Source organism: Primulina tabacum, chromosome 5 (assembly GCF_025594145.1).
Source record: "Primulina tabacum isolate GXHZ01 chromosome 5, ASM2559414v2, whole genome shotgun sequence".
Classification (NCBI taxonomy): Eukaryota; Viridiplantae; Streptophyta; class Magnoliopsida; order Lamiales; family Gesneriaceae; genus Primulina; species Primulina tabacum.
In genome coordinates, this window is record NC_134554.1 from 14,504,491 (window position 1) to 14,525,097 (window position 20,607).

The 20,607-nt window shown below is 32.8% G+C and overlaps 1 protein-coding gene across 3 annotated transcripts; it reads left to right on the plus strand.

Moving 5' to 3' along the window:
- Positions 1-14,812: 14,812 nt before the first annotated feature.
- LOC142546906 (zinc finger CCCH domain-containing protein 23-like) lies at positions 14,813-19,104 on the plus strand. Of its 3 annotated transcripts, none has more exons than XM_075654876.1 (10): positions 14,813-15,004; positions 15,390-16,466; positions 16,543-16,695; positions 16,798-16,983; positions 17,082-17,167; positions 17,490-17,741; positions 17,826-17,988; positions 18,089-18,304; positions 18,396-18,468; positions 18,588-19,104. In XM_075654876.1, the coding sequence occupies exons 2-9, from the start codon at positions 15,559-15,561 to the stop codon at positions 18,427-18,429; spliced, it is 1,998 nt and encodes a 665-aa protein (XP_075510991.1). In that variant the 5' UTR covers positions 14,813-15,004; positions 15,390-15,558; the 3' UTR covers positions 18,430-18,468; positions 18,588-19,104. The 3 variants fall into 3 exon arrangements, with proteins under 3 accessions (XP_075510991.1, XP_075510990.1, XP_075510992.1); XM_075654875.1 differs by having other exon boundaries at positions 14,915-15,153; XM_075654877.1 differs by having other exon boundaries at positions 14,969-14,993.
- Positions 19,105-20,607: the final 1,503 nt, after the last annotated feature.

The window sequence follows — 20,607 nt, forward strand, 5'->3', positions numbered from 1 at the left end:
ACTCCCTCAATTTAGTCCAGCCCACTAACTAAGAACGAGTAGGGTCGGTTTTGGGCCATCTCATTTTAATTAGGCTAACATATCCGATTGAAATATAATTAACATGACTACAAATTTTTTTTATTTTTCCTCTTTATTTTTATTTTTGACATCAAACTGGAATTTGTAATTTTTTTGGGACACACCCAATAATTTTCATTGTAATAAATTTTTTATATTGAATTTAAAATCAATATATAAAGTTACTAATACTATTACACAATTTTTCACAATTTTTTTAACAAGTGTTCGAGCTATTGGTGAAAATAATTTCTAATATTGTAATGACCATGCTGATTCCATATGAGTTTCGAACTATATACATGCACCATTATTGATTATGGGTTCGAGTATTGAGGAAGGGAAAAAAATTCACTTTCCAGGTATAGGATATTCTATGAGTGAAGTTTCATAAACATGAGCTGCGGCTCATGCTGAATCAATTTACTGCCCATAACTAATAGTGTGGTACATGAATATGAGTTGAGACTCGTGTTAGATTTGTTACGACCCATTATTGTTAGAAATATAGTATCAGATAATCATGTATTTATATACCCTAAAAAAACGTCTCATACACAATCTAGTTTATACTTTATTATAATTTAGTACTTCGAGTGTAATAAGAACGATCAATTGAATTAACTTTAGTTTTTTTATATATATTTCTGTTTTGATGGTTAGAAATGTGTTCTTTTTAAATTATTTAAACTAAACTGTCAGGTTTTTATGACGATGGATTTCCATCGTTAATCTCCATGCACAGTAATTTGTATGCTAATGACATAAGTTACAAACTACGTTAATAAAATAAATTATATGAAAACAAAAACTTTATATGATTTAATTTTCCACAAAAATTCATCAATTCTATCAATTCATATATACATGTTGGGTAAAAATTTGTGTAAGACAGTCTCACGGGTCGTATTTTGTGATATTGATCTCTTATTTGAGTCATCCATGAAAAAATATTATTTTTTATGCTAAGAGTATTACTTTTTATTGTGAATATCGATAGAGTTGATCTGTCTTACATATAAAGATTAGTGAGACCGTAGATCTATTTTATACATTAATAAATAAATGATAACCTTTGTGAAATTATTAATAAAGAATTTGACTGAAATCAATTAGAGCTCAATTCCCGGCACCGGACCACGCGCTACAGAACAACAATAATAATATTTGATATTGGATCCGACAAGTCTAGTAGAGGTTTTGTTAACCCACGTGCATGCGAGGCACGTGCTCGACACACAGAAGATGGTGTGGGCTCGATCGGAGGATTCTCGTTGGATATGAAAAAGATATGTCAATGCATGCTACCCAAATATCAGTTATCCCAATCCGAAGGTTTAAAATGATTTGGGGAAAATTTTTCATGCTTTTCGATGTTGATTAATATAAAAATGTACAGTTCGCATTTTTTTATTTTTTTTAAAAGTAAGTATCTTGTGAGACTGGTCTCACGAATCTTTATCTATGAGATGTGTCAATTATAACGATATTTACAATAAAAAGTAATACTCTTAGAATAAAACGTAATATTTTTTCATGGATAACCCAAATAACATATATGTCTCACAAAATACGACCCATTAAACTGTTTCACACAAATTTTTGCCTTTTTTTATACGGAGAACAACTTAGTTGTCGATTGGATAAAATTTATGAGAATTGTATATATAGATTTGGATAATCATCTCCTCTTGAACTATTTTTTAGGAGTTGAGTTAGGTCCAAATCATAATCTTTATATGATATCAGAACTCAGATTTCACTATTACATGTTGGACTGCCTATAGTTGAATCATCTGTTCTGTCCATAGTTGAGTTATTTGTAAACTCCATGTTCCATGGGCGTGAAGGGTGTGTTAGTTGTCCCACATCGGTTGGATAAAATCACCGGGAGTTGCATATATGGATTTGAACAATCCTTCCCATTGAACTAGTTTTTTGGGTTAAGTTAGATCCAAGTTTTAATATTAACGCATACCATATATAAATAATGTCGTACTTGAAATTTCGATTACGAGTAACCCCTCGTATTTATAGGTCACCCTTTTTCATTTAACAAAGTCTTTCAAATCATAACGTCATCATCTGTATTTAGATCATTTTCAATTAAAAATTATCCAATGTTGTGTTTCGATTACAAGATTTGATTTTAGAATGAATTTTAATGATATATTTGAAACAATACTCATTTAGGTATATTTCAAATTCATGATAATTATCATTGTATTTAAAATAATTATCAAGGGAAAAATAGGAAATCCTTTCAACACAAATTCATCAAATCAATCAAATTGATTTGAAATTCAAAAGTTCAAAGTATTACATCTTACTATACCCTGATATTCTTAATCATTTTTTCAACGATTGTGTGCTATAGACATTTAATGGCAAACTAATTATCTTAATTCATATTTTCATGTTAAACATCTTTATACAATAAAAATATATTCTTTAATATAATAAGACCTCAAATCATTTGTATCATCGATATCATTAGAGGAATCAAAAATTTTAACATTGTTTTTGTTTTAATTTTCTAATTCCACGTCCGTTAATTTGCCAAATGTCTATTTTCTCGTTATTTTATTATTGTCATTAAAATATTTATCAATATCTATGATCTGACTATGAGTTAATTATTCTTTTTGGTTGAGTGTAATATTTGTCTCTGGTGAAAATCCGAGTGAACCATAATACTTGAGTTAATGTACGATTTAAAAGATTGGGTTATCAAATATATTGTTGAAATCAAAATTTTACGACATATATAAACTTAATTACTTGAATTTAATTTTAAGTGTAGACTAATAGTAAAAGGAAATTCCAACCAGATTATGAACCCCCAAACTTTTAAAAATAATTGATTAAATGATTGCATCATTTGCACCTACTAAACAAAACAATGATGAAACTTCAGAATGACCAGGCCGTATACAATACAACACCGACACAAAACATATAATTTATCAAAAAAATAAGGACAAGCTATAAATATAAATACGTCTGTTATATACATTTGTTTGTAAATAGAATACACGTATCCGAAAATTAAAAATACCTTCCAATAAATTTGAACGCAATACAAATATTCTCTCTATTTTTTAAATTTTCATCTTTCCATAGTTTCTCTTCATTGTTTTCAATAAAATAGATAAATAATTTTTTTAAAAAAAAAAAACAAACAAACAAAAATCTTACAAGATAATTGCTAAATACGGTCAAGATATACATACAGATGATTAGAGTTTGATCTTTAAAAATGTTGGATGCGATATCATTATTTTTTTCTTTTCCGTATCGAATACTTTTGTTACGTTCATGATTTTTTAACATACATCAATCAAGTATTCACGTAAAAACATATTTGATCGACATGATCGATTTTTCCGATCGTTTTTTGTTTCTGTTATATAGTCCAAGTAGGCAACTAGCTACTTTCCAGTCCTTTTTAAGAATGTATGAATTAATCATGTGTATAATAAGGCCGTATACATGCAAAAAAATAAGCATTTTTTTTCTTGTCTTACATTTTTGTATATGATAACCCATTAACACCCTCTCTCTCGATTGTGACAGGAGAGAGAGAGAGAGAGGCGGTCATTCCTCTCTTAAATTTTTTTTATTTTGTTTTAAATTTTTTTTTAGGGTTCTTTTGAATTTTTTTATTTTTTTTTCACTTTTTAAATTAATCATCTTTTTTTGTTTTTGTGTTTTTGAAATTTTTAACTTTTTAATTATATTGTAATTTTAAATAAATCATGTTCATGTCTTGTTTAAATAATTTTTTTGTCGTGGTATTTCGTCGAACATCTACTTTATTTAATAAAAATATTTAAATAACAACAATATTATTTTTTAAGATTAATAAAATTATTTTATTAAAAAGTAAGATTATTTTTATAAATTAGAATAATAATAATTTAAATATTGTGAAACATATTTATTTATTATTAAAAAAATTAAGATAATTGAATGGATAGTGAGACTCATAAATAATGAGTTTTATTGATAAAATGAATGTGAGTAAAAAAATATATTGTTATAATAAACTATGTGACAGTAAACCTCTTAATTTTTCATGAGCTGATGGATGAGATAATAACTGGTCGCGAATGCCCTCAATTACATAAAATATTGTCCAATCACAAACCCAATTTGCATATGAAAAAGGTAGATGTGATTGAGGTATGTGCTGTAAGCAATAATGAGGTTTGAAATAGCTGACATAAAATAGGAACTAAAGTGGACTACAAAGTCTAATAAATACAATATACTTTAGCATTTACTTTGACAATAAATAAAAGAATGGGAAAAAAAGTTGAGGGTCAAATTTTTTAAAACCATTTAACTATACTTTCGAAAAGATAAATTATATTATACAAATCTAATCGAATATTTTAAATAATTAGAAAGTTATAATGAGATAAACAATAACTAAAAACTATTGAGAAATAGTACATAAATTAACAAAAAAACTCATGTGAAACATTATCGAGTATTAATTTTATGAAACAGATCTCGAACACGATCAAATTAATGAAAAAATAAATTGAAGTGTTAGTAAATAGCAATAATCTAGGGACAGAGATTTAATAATAATTTATTTTGCTTGTGGGAACATATTATAGAGACAATGACAAGAGATGTAAACAAATAGATTATGTCCCCCGTTTGAATTAATCGCCTCACCTTTTTGGAGTATTATATTATTTTTATTTTTTTTGAAATTAGTATTATATTCTACTAAAATTATACCAACTCTACTTTGTCTCACCACTTAATGTTTTGGACTCATAAAACTAATCATTGTAATCATTAATATAATAATTATAATTATAACCATTATTATAATTACATCTTAATTATGTTTAACAATTATTAATATTTCTAGACTCTAGACGTAAACAATGTCACGAAATATTTGGGTGGAGGTTTTTAATAACATTGATAAATTCAAATCTTTAATACAAATTCATTCCAACCCTCTGAGCAATCTTCGAATTTATGGATTCCAAATCTTGCAAAATCGAGTTTTAATGAGTTTTTTTCGAATCTAAACAAATATAAGAGTTTCAGAGGTTTTTTTTACAAGAGAAGAAGGTTACCCAACATTGAACTATTACAAGAGCTTATTCTCATCTTTTCTTCTTCAATAATATCGTGTAGACATGTTCGAGGGGTCCAAATAGTTCTATGTCTTTTATTGTATTTCAATACTTCCAAAACAAAAAAAATCAGCTGCTTTATTTTGTTTTCTGTAGATATGCACGAGTCTGACTTCTCAGTCTCTAGCCAGGAGGGTCGTACAAGTAGAGATCAAAATAAATATGGATAAGCGAGGTATCTCTACTTAATTTTCCGAGTAATTTAGAATTCATTACTTCAAATATATTCTTACACATGAAATGCTTCATTAATTCAAATACAATCAACGGTGTTTCATTATTGAAAAATTGAAAAAAAAATTATATTATAATATAATCAATATGATTGATAAAGCAAAGTATATATTCAACGATATATCTCCTATTCGAAGAAATGTATTCTGTGGTCCATGACAAAGATCACGAAAAAAGTTCAATTTTACACAATATTTTATTAGAAAATTCGAATATATAAAAGACTATTAAATATACAGAATACAATAACGGATGCACGATATATATTTATTTTTTACTCAATTTTTTTAGCATTACAAAATCGTCAACAAGGCAAGTTTTCACTGTAATCTACTAAAACTTCTATCGTGAATTAATTAACACAACGATTTTTTTTAAAATAAAACTTTAATCTTTTTCGAATATCAATTCCAATATATAGAACAGTGAGAAAAAAAAAGGTTATTTTATTTAATACATATAAAAATCTTACTATTTTTGAGTTTCCCAAACATCATGCATGTATACGTGAAACGTCTAAATCACGTAGGACATTTCTATAAATAAATTCAATAATGTAACAAAAGACAGAATAATAAATGAATTTAAATTTATTTTTAATTATATATATATATATATATATATATATATAGAAATTTGTTGAAAATATTATTTATTAGAATTATAGCTTTTTTATTTATTTTTTGTAACCAAACATCTCCTCGAGAGGATAAATGGGGCGCGTTCTTGAATCGATTGGAGTTGAATAGATATAATTATATTTAGTTATTTGTAATTTTTTTAGATTTTAAACTTTCATAAATATTTTATTATTTAAATACATATTTAAGATATTAAGAATTTAAAATATGTTATTTTTATATTATATTATTATTTTATATAAAATAATAGTTTTCTTGTTTGATTGTCCGATTGAGTTGTTCTGACCGGTTGAAGTTTTAGATAGACATGTTCGATCATCGATCTTATTATAAAAAAATTGATATTTAATTCGATTGGGGTAAACGTGGGTTCATAAATATACAAAATAATAGAACATGTTTTTAATTGATTAGTTTCTCATAAACAATCCTTTTTAATTTACGTGACACAATAAGTTAAAATACTTTATGTGGGTTCACTAATCATTGCATAAGAATTGTTTGTTTATTGAACTATTAAATAAGCAATATCAAATATGAAAAATTATTATGAATGAGATTAAATTTTATGTCAAAACCTAAGAGAGCATACGAATATAAACTGAAAAAAAAAAGTTGATTGCCGTTGAGTTATTCCATTCCTAGCTCTCAGTTATAAGTATTTAACATTTTTGGTAGATGACACGATACTGGCCACAAGGTATATATATTAATATTATGAGCATGTTTCATGTACAATAGTCTTACGAATTTATATTCTTGAGACACGTCGATCTGGTACATACATGTAGTGAAAAACAATAATTTGACATACAAAATAATATTTTTTTACTCAAATCAATATATATTACACATTATTTCTGTTGGAAAAAACCCATAAACCAGCAGAATCCATCATGCTAAATCATTAAGAATTTGACTGAAATCTTAAGCGGAAGCATACCTCAAGCCATAATCCTGAATTTCTTTAGAACGTGTCTTGATCTTCCAGATCTACGCGCTCTTTCCTTGAGAGAATCATTTAGTTTCTCTTCAAAACTATTTTCTTAATGGGGGAGAGAATAGTGAAAGTGATAACACGAGATCTGGGGACCATTACCCATATTTATAGATAATGTTTATCAATATCTTCTGATATTTCTGTTTTAGCCCATCATAAAAACAGAAATTACACTTATGTCTCTACACATTAAAGGCTCACAGCCCATTAGATACATTAAAGCCCAATAACCTGAAACATTAATTGATCACTTTATTTTGGGCTTAACTTAATAGACAACCCACAATACATAATTATTCACATATAAGCCCATTTAAATAAATTGATCTTACAATCTCCCACTTGGGCTATATGTGCAACTTTTATAATTATGTTTGTGAAAAATAACCTTATGAGCTCAAAATTGTTGTCATTCCGAAATGTATCTATAACCAATCCGGTCCATCAATCACATCAACATAGGATCAAAGCAGTCTTCGCTATTCTCAAGGTAACTAGACACATCTATGGTCACATATGCCAACACAACTGAATACATGGATCATGAAGTGGATGTGTAGCATGGAAATTTCATGCAATGTGACCGTAACATGCCTATTTCCAACTGATCCTCCCTTTAACCTTATCGAGATCAAACTTTAAATCATAATCAGAGTGTGACTTAATTTGAAATTTATTTCTGCAGAAAATAAATTTACATAACTGTAACTGAAAATGTCTACAATTGAAAAGCATTTAAAATAACAAACTCCCACTAAAACTGGATTTTCTCAATTGACATAACACCCATACTAGCAGTATGCTCATGAAATTGTTTGGGTGGTAGTCCCTTAATAAGCGGATCCGCAACCATGGAGTTTGTACCTATATGCTCAATAGACAACTTTTCACTCTGAATTCTTTCTTTAACAACCAGAAACTTGATGTCAATGTGTTTTGACTTCGTCGAGCTCCTGTTGTTATTTGAATACATAACTGCTGATTTATTGTCACAATGTAATCTTAGTGGCCTTTCAATGCCATCAACAATGCGCTGTCCCGTGACAAAATTTTGCAGCCATATTCCATGATTGGATGCCTCATAACACGCTACAAACTCAGCTGCCATGGTGGAAGAAGCTATAAGTGACTGTTTAGCACTCTTCCAGGAAATGGCACCTCCAGCAAGGAGATAGATGTAGCCCGACGTAGATTTCATACTATCTTGGCATCCAGCAAAATCGGAGTCAGTATACCCAATGATCTCAAGCTGATCCAACCTCCGATATATGAGCATGTAATCTTTTGTTCTCTGTAGGTACCGTAAAACCCTTTTGACTGCTTTCCAATGTTCCACTCCTGGATTACTTAAATATCGTCCCAACATTCCTGTCACGTACGCAATATCTGGACGTGTACAAACCTGAGCATAAATCAGACTCCCCACTGCAGATGCATAGGGAACCTTCTGCATTTCTTTTTCCTCAAAATCATTCTTTGGGCATTGTTTTAGACTAAATTTGTCTCCCTTAGCCACATGGGTATCTGTTGGTTTACAATCTTGCATCCCGTATCGCTTGAGAAATTTCTCGATATAGCCTTTCTGAGATAATCCAAGAATACCCCGAGAACGATCCCGATGTATCTGAATACCCAGTACAAAAGATGTATCACCAAGATCCTTCATCTCAAAATTCTTAGCTAGAAATCTCTTGGTTTCATGCACCAACTCTATATCGTTGCTAGCGAGCAGAATGTCATCAACATATAAAACCAGAAAAATATGCTTACTCCCACTGAACTTATGGTACACACAATCATCGACCAAATTCATCTCAAAACCAAACGAGATGATCACTTGATGAAATTTGAAATACCATTGTCGAGATGCTTGCTTGAGCCCATAGATGGATTTCTTTAATTTGCAAACCATATTATTTGTGTCTTTGGACACAAAATTTTCTGGCTGCAGCATATAAATCGTTTCATCAATGTCATCATTTAGAAACGTAGTCTTTACATCCATCTGATGAAGCTCAAGATCGAAATGCCCCACCAAAGCCATTATAATCCTTAAATAGTCTTTCGAAGAAACCGGAGAGAAAGTCTCTTTATAGTCAATGCCTTCTTTCTGTGTAAAGCCTTTAACGACAAGACGAGCCTTATATCTTTCCACATTGCCTTTCGAATCCCTCTTGGTTTTAAATATCCATTTGTAACCAATGAGCTTCGTACCTTTAGGCAATGAGACAAGATCCCATACGTCATTATCCTTCATGGACTTTATCTCCTCATTCATGGCATCATTCCACTTTTGAGAGTTAGAACTTTCCATGGCTTGACGGAAGTTAATAGGATCATCCTCCATCAATCCAATGCCTCCCTCATGTTCTTGAAGAAATACAATGTAATTATCTGGCACTGCATTTCTCTGCTCTCTAGTGTATCTCCTTAATGGCATAGGTTCTGGAGGTGCTTGAGTTTGTTCATCTGGAAAAAGAGGATCTCTAATATTGTCTTCTTGTATTGTGTCTTGGTCAAAGTGAGGAATATGATCCTGATCAATGTCCAAGACACCTGTGGGAATATTTACATATTCCTCTTCAAAGACAATATCCCTTACTTTATCTCCCCCCGCAAACTCAACATCCTCAAAGAACTTGGCATTTTCTGACTCAAAAATCGACTTACTCGTGGGATCATAAAACTTGTACCCCCTGGATCTTTCAGAGTATCCAATAAAATAACAACTAACCGTCCTTGAGTCCAGTTTCTTTTCATTAGGCTTGTAAGGCCTTGCCTCAGCTGGACATCCCCAAAAGTGCAGATGCTTAAGACTGGGCTTTTTACCCGTCCAAAGTTCATAAGGGGTTTTGGTCGCTGCCTTAGTTGGAACTCTGTTAAGGATATATGCTGCGGTCTTTAGTGCTTCTCCCCAGAGTGATTCTGGTAAGGTAGAATGACTGATCATACTTCTCACCATGTCCTTAAGCGTTCTGTTTCGTCTTTCAGCAACACCATTCATAGTAGGCGAACCCGGCATAGTGTACTGTGAGACGATACCGCATTCCTCCAGGAATCTAGCAAAAGGTCCTGGACGTTGTTCACATGAACCGTCATATCTACCATAGTATTCACCACCACGGTCGGATCTAACGCTTTTAATCTTTAAGCCAAGTTGATTTTCAACTTCAGCTTTATAGTTTTTGAACACATCCAATGACTGTGCCTTTTCATGAATGAGATAAATGAAGCCATATCTTGAAAAATCGTCTGTGATCGTTATAAAATACTGTTGACCATTCCAATAAGCCGAAGGGAATGGTCCACAAATATCAGTATGTATAAGTTCTAAGACGCCTGAACACCTGTTGGCTTCAAATCTCCTTTTGTTGGTTTGTTTTCCCTTTATACAATTAACACAATTATTAAAATCTGTGTAATCTAAAGGTTCGAGAATTTCGTCTGGCACGAGTCTCCTTATTCTCTTTTCAGAGATATGACCCAATCTTTTGTGCCATAACGCAGCTGAATTCTCACTGGTTAATTTTCTTTTAGTGCATCTACCTGTTTGCAGGGATTCATTAAATGAAGCAATAACATCCAAAGAATAGAGATTATCGTATCCTGATAAAGAACCAGAACCAACCAATTTTGAATCGAGAAACAAACTGAATATTTCATTTCCAAAAGAACAAGAATAACCAAATTTGTCCAATGCAGAAATGAAAATCAAATTCCGTCTAAAAGACGACACAACTAATGTTTCATAAAGATCCAAATATATTCCAGTCTTTAACAATAATCTAAATTTTCCTATTGCCTCAACTTCAACTTTGTTGCCGTCACCAACATAGATGAATATTTCAACATCACTTGGTTTTCGGCAATCCAGGCAACCCTGCATAGACACACTGTTGTGAGTTTTTGCACCAGAATCTATCCACCACATGTGTCTAGGCACTGAAGTTAAATTAACCTCATAACAAACCATATTCAGAAGCATACATTTCTTAGCACGCCAAGCGTGATAATTACTGCACTGTTTCTTCATATGCCCATCACTGCCACAGAAAAAACAACTAGAACTTTGAGAATCACTAGGATTCTTCTCTTGTTTCTTCGGAGGCTGTGTATCCGCAGCTTCCTTATCCTTTCGTTTCTTTCCTTTAACCTTCGAGGTAGAGGCATAATGAGCACTTTCTGTCTTGTCTTGCTTCAACCTTTCCACTTCCTGGACACAGTGCGAGATGAGCTCATTCAGAGACCAAGTCTCTTTCTGACAGTTATAGCTCACCTTGAACTGGTTAAACTGAGGAGGAAGAGATATCAAAACCAGATGCACCAGCAAGTCCTTAGAGAGGTCAAGCATCAGTGCTTTCAACCTTGAAGCAAGATGAGACATTTCCATAATGTACTCCCTGATGTTGCCATTATCCTTGTACCTCATTGAAACGAGGCTTGCCAAAAGCGTACCAATTTCAGACTTTTAACTTTTAGCAAACCTCTTTTCGAGGTCTTGAAGGAAAGCCTTAGCCGTAGCAATGTCGCTAGACATTGTGCCCCTAAATGTTTCTGGAATGACTCTCTTCATGATCATCATACACATGCGATTCGATCTCTCCCACCTTTCAAACTCCCTCTTTTCATCAGAGGTACTCTTATCCGTAATGGCGGGAGAAGAGTCAACCCTTATCGCAAGGTCCAAATCCATGACTCCGAGAACTATCAATAAATTCTCATGCCACGATTTAAAATTCGAGCCATTTAACATAGGAATCGAATTTATGTTGGAATGAATATTTGCAGGAGTCAAATCTGAATAGAGAACAAAAACCAAATACACATGCTCAACCAAATATCCATATAAAATAATCAATAAATTCAAATAATGTAAATCCCCATAAACAGAATATCGAGCACTCCATTAATGTTTCATCTTTGGACAAAAGATTAACTTGTAAGTGATATCCTGGCGCAGCAGTCAAACACTGATAGTAACTATCATGTCAAATAACAACCTTCCTTTGGGCCGATTTATTATTCACATGAAAAACCGAACAACTATCACATGTTTACCACCACAATTGCATATGTGATTATATTAAATATTAACCTTCCTTTGGGCCGATCAATATTCATATAAATCACATATACCCAAAATCCTTTTGTATTGCAAAATAAAATTAATTTCCATAAAAGAGGTCACTTTGACGACAGTTTATTTCAATTAATCAATTTAAAAATACATATAACCTTATCATTATTTGAATTAATGAATATTTAACCTTAACCGAATAAACCTGAACCGAAATTTTTTATTTTATTTTTAAATTTCGGAAATTCCGTACGGGTCGGGTCGACCCGGGTCTGTACGACCCGACCCGAATCCGTACCTTTTTTTAAAAAAAAAAATTTAAAGTTAATTCAGATTTTCGATTTTCCTCTGAAATATTTTTTTGAACACAAACCGGAAGAAAAAACGAAATCTTATACCAAATCTTTAAATTTTACAACCAAATCTTTTTACCAAAACTGAAACTTTAAAAGATTTGGTTTTCAACCAAAATATTTTTCAGATCTGAAATCATAGAACAAAAAATTTTCAGATCTAAACCAAAAAGAAAAATTCTAGATCTGAAACCATATCAAAATATTTTCAGATCTGAAAACATATCACTATATTTTCCAGATCTGAAGCCATATCAAAAAATTTAAACAAAATTTTATTTTCCAGATCTGGATCCAAATAATTTGCAAAACTTTAAACAAATCTCAATGATTCAAACATGAATGACTCTGATACCACTTGTTGGGGAAAACCCATAAACCGCAGAATCCATCACGCTAAATCATTAAGAATTTGACTGAAATCTTAAGCGGAAAGCGTACCTGAAGCCATAATCCTGAATTTCTTTAGAACGTGTCTTGATCTTCCAGATCTACGCGCTCTTTCCTTGAGAGAATCCTTTAGTTTCTCTTCAGAACTATTTTCTTAATGGGGGAGAGAATAGTGAAAGTGATAACACGAGATCTGGGGACCATGACCCATATTTATAGATAATGTTTATCAATATCTTCTGATATTTCTGTTTTAGCCCATCATAAAAACAGAAATTACACTTATGTCTCTACACATTAAAGGCCCACAGCCCATTAGATACATTAAAGTCCAATAACCCGAAACATCAATTGATCACTTTATTTTGGGCTTAACTTAATAGACAACCCACAATACATAATTATTCACATATAAGCCTATATAAATAAATTGATCCAACAATTTCTTCGTAACACAATTTTAAAAAATTCTTCATAACACAATTTTAAAAAAAACTCATGCTATAAAAAATAATATTTTAGACATAAAAAATATGTACTATACGTTTTAAAAAACTTTTGTGTCATATTATATATGTAGGGCTATCAAAATTCAAACGGGACTGCCCGCCTGGTCCCCTATCAAACAGGGTCGAGCCTCCAATCCGACGGATCGGAAATACCTCAACCCGCCACGTAGTGAAATGCAAATTTTTTTTTAAATTTTTTTTGTTGGAAAGCAACACTAATACTTGATATTTCAAACAAAAAAATTAACAATTTCACACATAACAATAATAAATGTCACAGTCAAATAATCATATAAAATTTTAATGTTAATAATCATATTTTGTACACAAAATCACATATTCAAACAATATGAATAACATAAATAGAAATTTAATTATAAAAAATAATAATGTAAAACACTAAAACCCATCAAGTATTAGTTTTGATTTTTTTTAAAAAAAACATACATTAAATATAAGCGTTTTGAGGCATAAATTCACAACAATGAGCCAGAATTACAGATTAATTTGAGAAATTTTTTTTTTTTTTGTTTAAAAAGGAAGATAAGGAATAAAGAAACATGATAAATTTATTTATAATTGTTAAATTGGGAGTGACTTGATCAGATAGTGGAGATAATGTATTTTTAATTTTGACATATTTATCTTTCAACAATGGAAATAAATGTATGCTTTCTAGGTTAAATATGTAATTTGTTGTTGATGTCATATTTATATACAGAATCAATTAGTGTATGTACTTCAAATTTAATATATAATAATTGACAAAAATTTGTATGAGACGATCTCACAGGTCGTATTTTGTGAGACAGATTTCTTATTTGGATCATCCATAAAAAAATATTATTTTTTATGCTAAGAGTATTACTTTTTATTATGAATATGGGTAGGGTTGACTCGTCTCACAGATAAATATTCGTGAGACCGTCTCACAAGAGACCTACTCATAGTAACTAATAGATTACATGAAATTTATTATTGTTCTTTAAACTCATGTTAGATGTAATATAGCATGTATAATATATATAATAAAACGTTAATTGCCTTTAACGAATACCCGAATCGCCACTAATTTGGTACACAAACCCGGACCCGCGTATGACTTGCCCCAAATAAGCACCATTAACGCGTGCACGCGACGCTCCCGAGTCTGCATGTAAGGGTTCACCGCTCGAAGCAGCTCAAAAAGAAGAGGAAAAAATGGAAAATAGTGTGTGTTTGTGTGTCAGAGAGAGAACGTGCACTACATTGTACACAGATCTAAAAAGGACGACTCCTACGACTCTCCAAGCGCCTCATTAATTCTTTCTTTCAAAGATTTTTTTTTTAAAAAAGAGAGAGGGATGGTGTAATTTAAGTGCAGTCAATTCACGATAATTAAAAATTTACAGCTTTTGAATTATTTCACTGTTTTTATTTTAATCAACTGCCCATTTAACACGAGGGTGAATTTAGGGTGGGTTCTTTTTCAATATACTGAATTAATTGTTCTGTCCCTTGCATGATGCTGTTGTTACTGTCAAACCGCTTCTGAATCTTGAAGGCACAGGGAGAGAAGACGGTGGTTTGGCTTTTGTTAGTTACTTCCATTGATAACAGACATTTGAAAACTTGAACAAAGAGAGGAAAAAACAGAAATATAGTAGGAAGAAAGATGAAATCTTTTAGATGTGATACTTGGTTTTCGGAGCAAGCTCTCGTGTTTGTGTTTGTTTGATTCGGAGGTTTTTCTTAAAATCATTTTTTGTTGAATCTTGAGATCTTTCATCATCATCAGCAGCCTGTGTTTGATGATGCTACTGTTATTAATTGTATTTCTTCATTAAGAAATTCAACTACTGTGTTTTTTTGTGTGCCGAGAGGCAACTTTGAATGGTTTTTTCCTTTTCATTACCTTTCCTCAAAGGAAATACTCCTTTATTTAACACTTCCCTTTTCTTCTTTTTATTATTTGCTGCAGGTAGTGGACAACTGATGGTACTCTAATTTACAGCTGTTGGGTGTGATCGTGGAAGCAAGAAAAGAAAGATTTTTTTTTCACCTATTTGCTTTCGGAATCTTTGTTCGCATAAAGGTACAAAATTTGTGAAGGGTTGGAGTGAAATCTGCTACCGACCCTAAGAGTAAACATGGAACCATATGAAGCAACAAAGATTGTCTTTCAGAGAATCCAAAGTTTAGACCCTGAAAATGCTTCTAAAATCATGGGGGTCTTGCTGATACAAGATCATGGAGAGAAAGAAATGATTCGCTTAGCGTTTGGCCCTGAATCTTTGCTACACTCTGTGATTCTTAAAGCAAGAAAAGAACTTGGTTTAGTGTCATCGATCTCCCCATCAACTCCTCCGCCTCCTTCAACTTTTAGCAACCCTTTATCAACACTTTCAAGGCAGAATTCTTGTTCTTCTGCTTCATCTAGGGTTCTCGGTGGTTTGAATCTTCCTTCTCCACTTAGTATAAGCTCCAGCTTCTCGGATTTTCAGAGCTCGGATGATTTAATCAGTCCTGGTGGTTACATTAATGGCAGCTCACCATCTACTATGAACTCTGCTGCTACTCCCTTTTATACAAGTGGAGAGGTGGATTTGATCGACGAGCTGCAGCTTCAAGAACAGTTATCTTTCCTGAATGATGGAACCGACCCCGTTTGCTTCCGTACTTATGACGGCAGCTGGGGTGGTGCCGCTGCGGTCCACCGGAGGAGCTGCTCCGTGAATGACATCTGCATGGGGTCCGATGATCTGGGTGGAGGAGGGTTTGGGTGGAAGCCTTGTTTTTACTACGCTAGAGGGTACTGCAAGAATGGTACCAGCTGCCCATTCCATCACGGCGGCGACGGTGGCGGTCCTGTGGCGGCGGAAGGTGGAGCTGTGGCTGTGGGTTCACCTAGTAAGTTTGAGATGATGGAGCAGCAGTGCCAAGAGTTCCTCCGGTCAAAGTCAACTCAACTGCAGCGGCAGGCTTCTCTTTCTCCGCGGCTCACAAACAAATGCATGAATTTTCTTCTGCAGCAGCAATTTCCTGCCGACAGTCCGAGGTTTTTAGCAAAAAATAACAATGTTTTACATTCTAGATCTTATATCACTTCTCTCTTACGTTTTTGTTTTTATTAGAGCATTGATGATGGCCGAAGGTATCTACAAGTCTAGCCGAAACAGGCTTGAAAGAAGTGATCTTGGAATAGTGAATCCTGGTTCAAGGCAAATTTACCTAACATTTCCAGCTGACAGCACTTTCAAAGAAGAAGATGTTTCCACTTACTTTAGGTGAATTATATTTTCTTGAAATAAATGAAGTTGAATTCTTGCATTTCTAAGCTAATCGAGCTTTTGGGATTTTTTTTAATGTACTTTTCTTTGACCTTGAAGTATTTTCGGGCCAGTCCAAGATGTAAGGATTCCATATCAGCTGAAGAGGATGTTTGGTTTCGTCACATTCGATTATCCAGAAACGGTGAAGCTCATTCTTGCAAAGGGTAATCCTCATTTCGTATGCGATGCTCGAGTTCTCGTGAAACCATATAAAGAGAAGGGCAAAATCCCAGATAAGCATAGGTGATTTGATTTGTTAACCTTTTTATTCCTATTTGTTTCTCGTTATGTAGTATAAGGTGCAAGATTCTTGAATTCTTGCTAATGTTGTGTTGTTGCAGGAGACTACAAATGGAAAGGGGCGAATTCAATGCATGTGGTAGCCCTATCGGTCTTGAATCTAGAGATCATTTCGATCTTCACCTTGGTAAGGTTCAAACTAATTATTGATGATCAAACAATTGCTTTATGCTTGCCCGCTCCCCATCATTGGGAAATATAAGCCAAGAATTAATTATTTTCGATTGCGCGATGTGAGCTAACGGGATTGCACAAAGGATTTTGAAGCTGCAATCGCAGGGCACTTTTAGTACAATTTTATTGATCAATCTTTCCAGAAGCTCGTGATCCTAGCGGGTGGTCCAACGCACTATATATGTTTATACGCTTGACTATCACTGTTTGGGTTTCCAAAAATGGCAATTTGGCAATTTCTCATACAAATATTGTAATCTTTGGATGCACATTAGGTGCAAGAATGCTGTACAATACTCAGGATATATTATGGAGAAGAAAATTAGAGGAACAAGCCGACTTGGAACAAGCCATTGAACTACAGAATAAGAGACTTGTGAGCCTACAGCTTCTTGATATGAAGCAGAATAGCCACAACCGTAACCTCTCCACCGGTGCCATTTTTTCACCGTCCGCATACTCGCAAGCCTTTTACAATCAAAGCATGGTCCATTCTGATAGCAGCAGCCCGGAAGCTAAATTGGAAGGTTCCCATTTTACTAGATCCCATTTTCTCTGAAATTGCATAATCCATCTATGGAGATTGAACATGTGGAACTATGTTATTGCAGGGAATAGCCCGAATGGGACAATTCCATATCCGGTAAATGTTTATGCCAACGAGACCGTTAATCCTACCGAAAGCACGGTTGAGAATAAAGATTCTTTTGTCAAAAGTGAAAACGACGACGGGAAGGAAGTCCCCTCTAAAGAATGTGATTTACTACAAGAAAGGTTTTAGCTCTCTCCAGTCAAATGATGTAGATCTGATAGTCCGCATCATTATATTGTGCATCCATGTATTAAAATTAATTAAAACTATCAAAAAATACAGCGCGGATCACAACCTCCCCGATAGCCCCTTCGCTACATCTATTGCTACCGGTGACTGTACAACGTTCTCTAACAGCGTGGTGGAGACTGCAGACGAGAATGGATTCAATCCTACACCAGCTTTGAAGGACGATAATTTGATCACATGTCCAACTTTGTTCCCCTCTACTTCACTTGAAATTACTCCATTCAAATCATGTTACTTCCATGTTCCTAGGTATATTACATTACTCTAATCATTTTGTTTAACTATTATTGCGCAGCAGCATTAATTATTACTAGAAAAATCACACATGACTTTGATGTAGGTTTGCTTCTGGTCATGAGACCATTGGAATGTAGGCTTAAATAACTTGTTGCTCTCCAACCACCTTATTCAAGGTAAGACCCAGCAATTATTCAAGTCTTAATCAAAACTTGTATTCATTCCTTCACCTAATTCAAGAACCATATCCCGCGTCTCTTTCGAGTGATCATGGTGGTTTTTCTTTTTTGGACAGGATAAAGATTCTTACATGTAAAGCACCATACCATCACCACGGTTGCCGCCCTTGTCACCACCTCAACAGACGTTGGAACCACCACCATTACATAACTAATAAATACTATACTACTTATTACAAAACAAAATATGCATATATAAAGGCAGGGAAGGAAGTGGGACAGCCATCTTTTTCCTCTGCTCGCTCTCGTTATATATATATATATAAATATAAATATAAATATATGCTGCACTGTATGTTTCGGTCTACTTTCACATCTTAGCTGAAATCTTGTTGGATCACAGGTATAAAAAGATAGTCATCATCTTACTCAAAGACCAAAGGATTAACACTTTATCATGGAGCTGTAATTTTTCTCTTTCGTCGCCATTGATGGCTTCGATCTCCCACTGTATAATTCCAGAAAATTAAGATTTCCTATATATAAACGAAGTCGATGTATATAGCTGATGCGGATATTTTATGCGGCTGATCAATATAATAAATATACTATTACAAGAAAGTTATAGATTTATATTCTCGTGTTTAACCTTTCATATTTGTACGTCGAATATTTCTGCAAAATTCGAATATTTTGACTTGTGTTCGGTCCCTCTGATACAGATGCTGGTTTTGGTCGAGTTCCTCTATGCTCGAGATTAGTCATTTTTCTGATATCTAAACAAATAATTCTCAACGAACGAAATAAAAATGTGACATTAGTTATTTGGTAAAAATTTGTGTAAGACGGTCTGACGGGTGAGTCGTATTTTGTAAGATGAATTTTTTATTTGGGTCATTCTTGAAAAAAATATTAATTTTTATCTTAAGAGTATTATTTTTTATTGTGAATATCGGTGAAGTTGATCTGTTTCACAGAAAAAAGATTTGTGAAATCGTCTAACAGAAGACCTTATTCTTATTATTATTATTATGATTAAGAAAGAAAAAGTTAGGAAAATTGTCTTTCTACTTTTTTCCTTAAATAATTGGTTATGATTAGTGTCCTTTTTCAGAGTATGATTACGGCATTAGCATAAGCTAGCTTTTAATATTTTTATATTGTCCGAGAGTTTTGTCGTTAGCCGTTGATGTCTCATTTTGCATGACATGACACATTTTTTTATTGAAACTATTTGTTTTTTTTTTTAAATAAAGATTCACATAAATTTGTGTGGCAAAAAATTTCATTTCTGCTGATTTATTAACAATAAATTCGGATTGTTTTATTTTTTTAAAAAAGAATAATAATGAGATGGTGAGGATGGATGGAGGAAGAGTGAGGTTTTCGAATTAAAATTTTAAATATAAGGTATAAATTTATTAAAAATTATAAACTTTAGGGAAAATATTAATCCTCCAAGAAAGGTCACAAAAAGTACCTCATCCACATGGGAAGATGACTTTGCATATGTTCTCTAAAATTAGATTGGGTCCATTCCACCTAATGGCCATGTGACCAGTCCCTGTTCACTATTTTATTATTATAGACTTATAGTCCTCTCAAACTAATGCAACAAATAGAAACTCAATATTAAAACTTAGATTAAGAGATTGTTACAGAACTTTGAATTGATTATAAAGTCACTTGAAGTCGAATAATAGTTGTTTTTATTTGGACACTCAAAATATCGAGTAATCGATCAAACTCAAGTAGCGAGAGTGCTCGACCTAAGTACTAGCACTCATGGCATCACTTGATGTAGGTTTTCTTAATATTTTTTGAAAAAGTAAGCAGCTAAAACATATGGGAAACTTACTATTTTATATGAGAATGAATTTTTAGTTATAAAACTCAAATCCAAGAAGTTACCCTGTGTCACGCCCCGAAACTCGGGATTTGACACCGACGTCGTTTAACAATCACACAATTGAAACAACCAGCCCCGTAGCATAGTATAAACCGAAATACCAGTTTATTAATCATAATCTCAAAAACCAAAGTCTTTACAACTGAAATAACTAATGAAATAAATGCTGGAAACGTTTTTTACATAAAACTTGAGTACCAAAATTCAGAAACCTCTTTACTAGCAAC

Coding starts and splice junctions, on each gene's coding strand:
- LOC142546906 (XM_075654876.1), top strand. CDS start 15,559: ATGGAACCATATGAAGCAACAAAGATTGTCTTTCAGAGAATCCAAAGT. Junction 16,467..16,542: donor TTTCCTGCCGACAGTCCGAG/GTTTTTAGCAAA, acceptor TGTTTTTATTAG/AGCATTGATGATGGCCGAAG. Junction 17,989..18,088: donor TGTGATTTACTACAAGAAAG/GTTTTAGCTCTC, acceptor CAAAAAATACAG/CGCGGATCACAACCTCCCCG.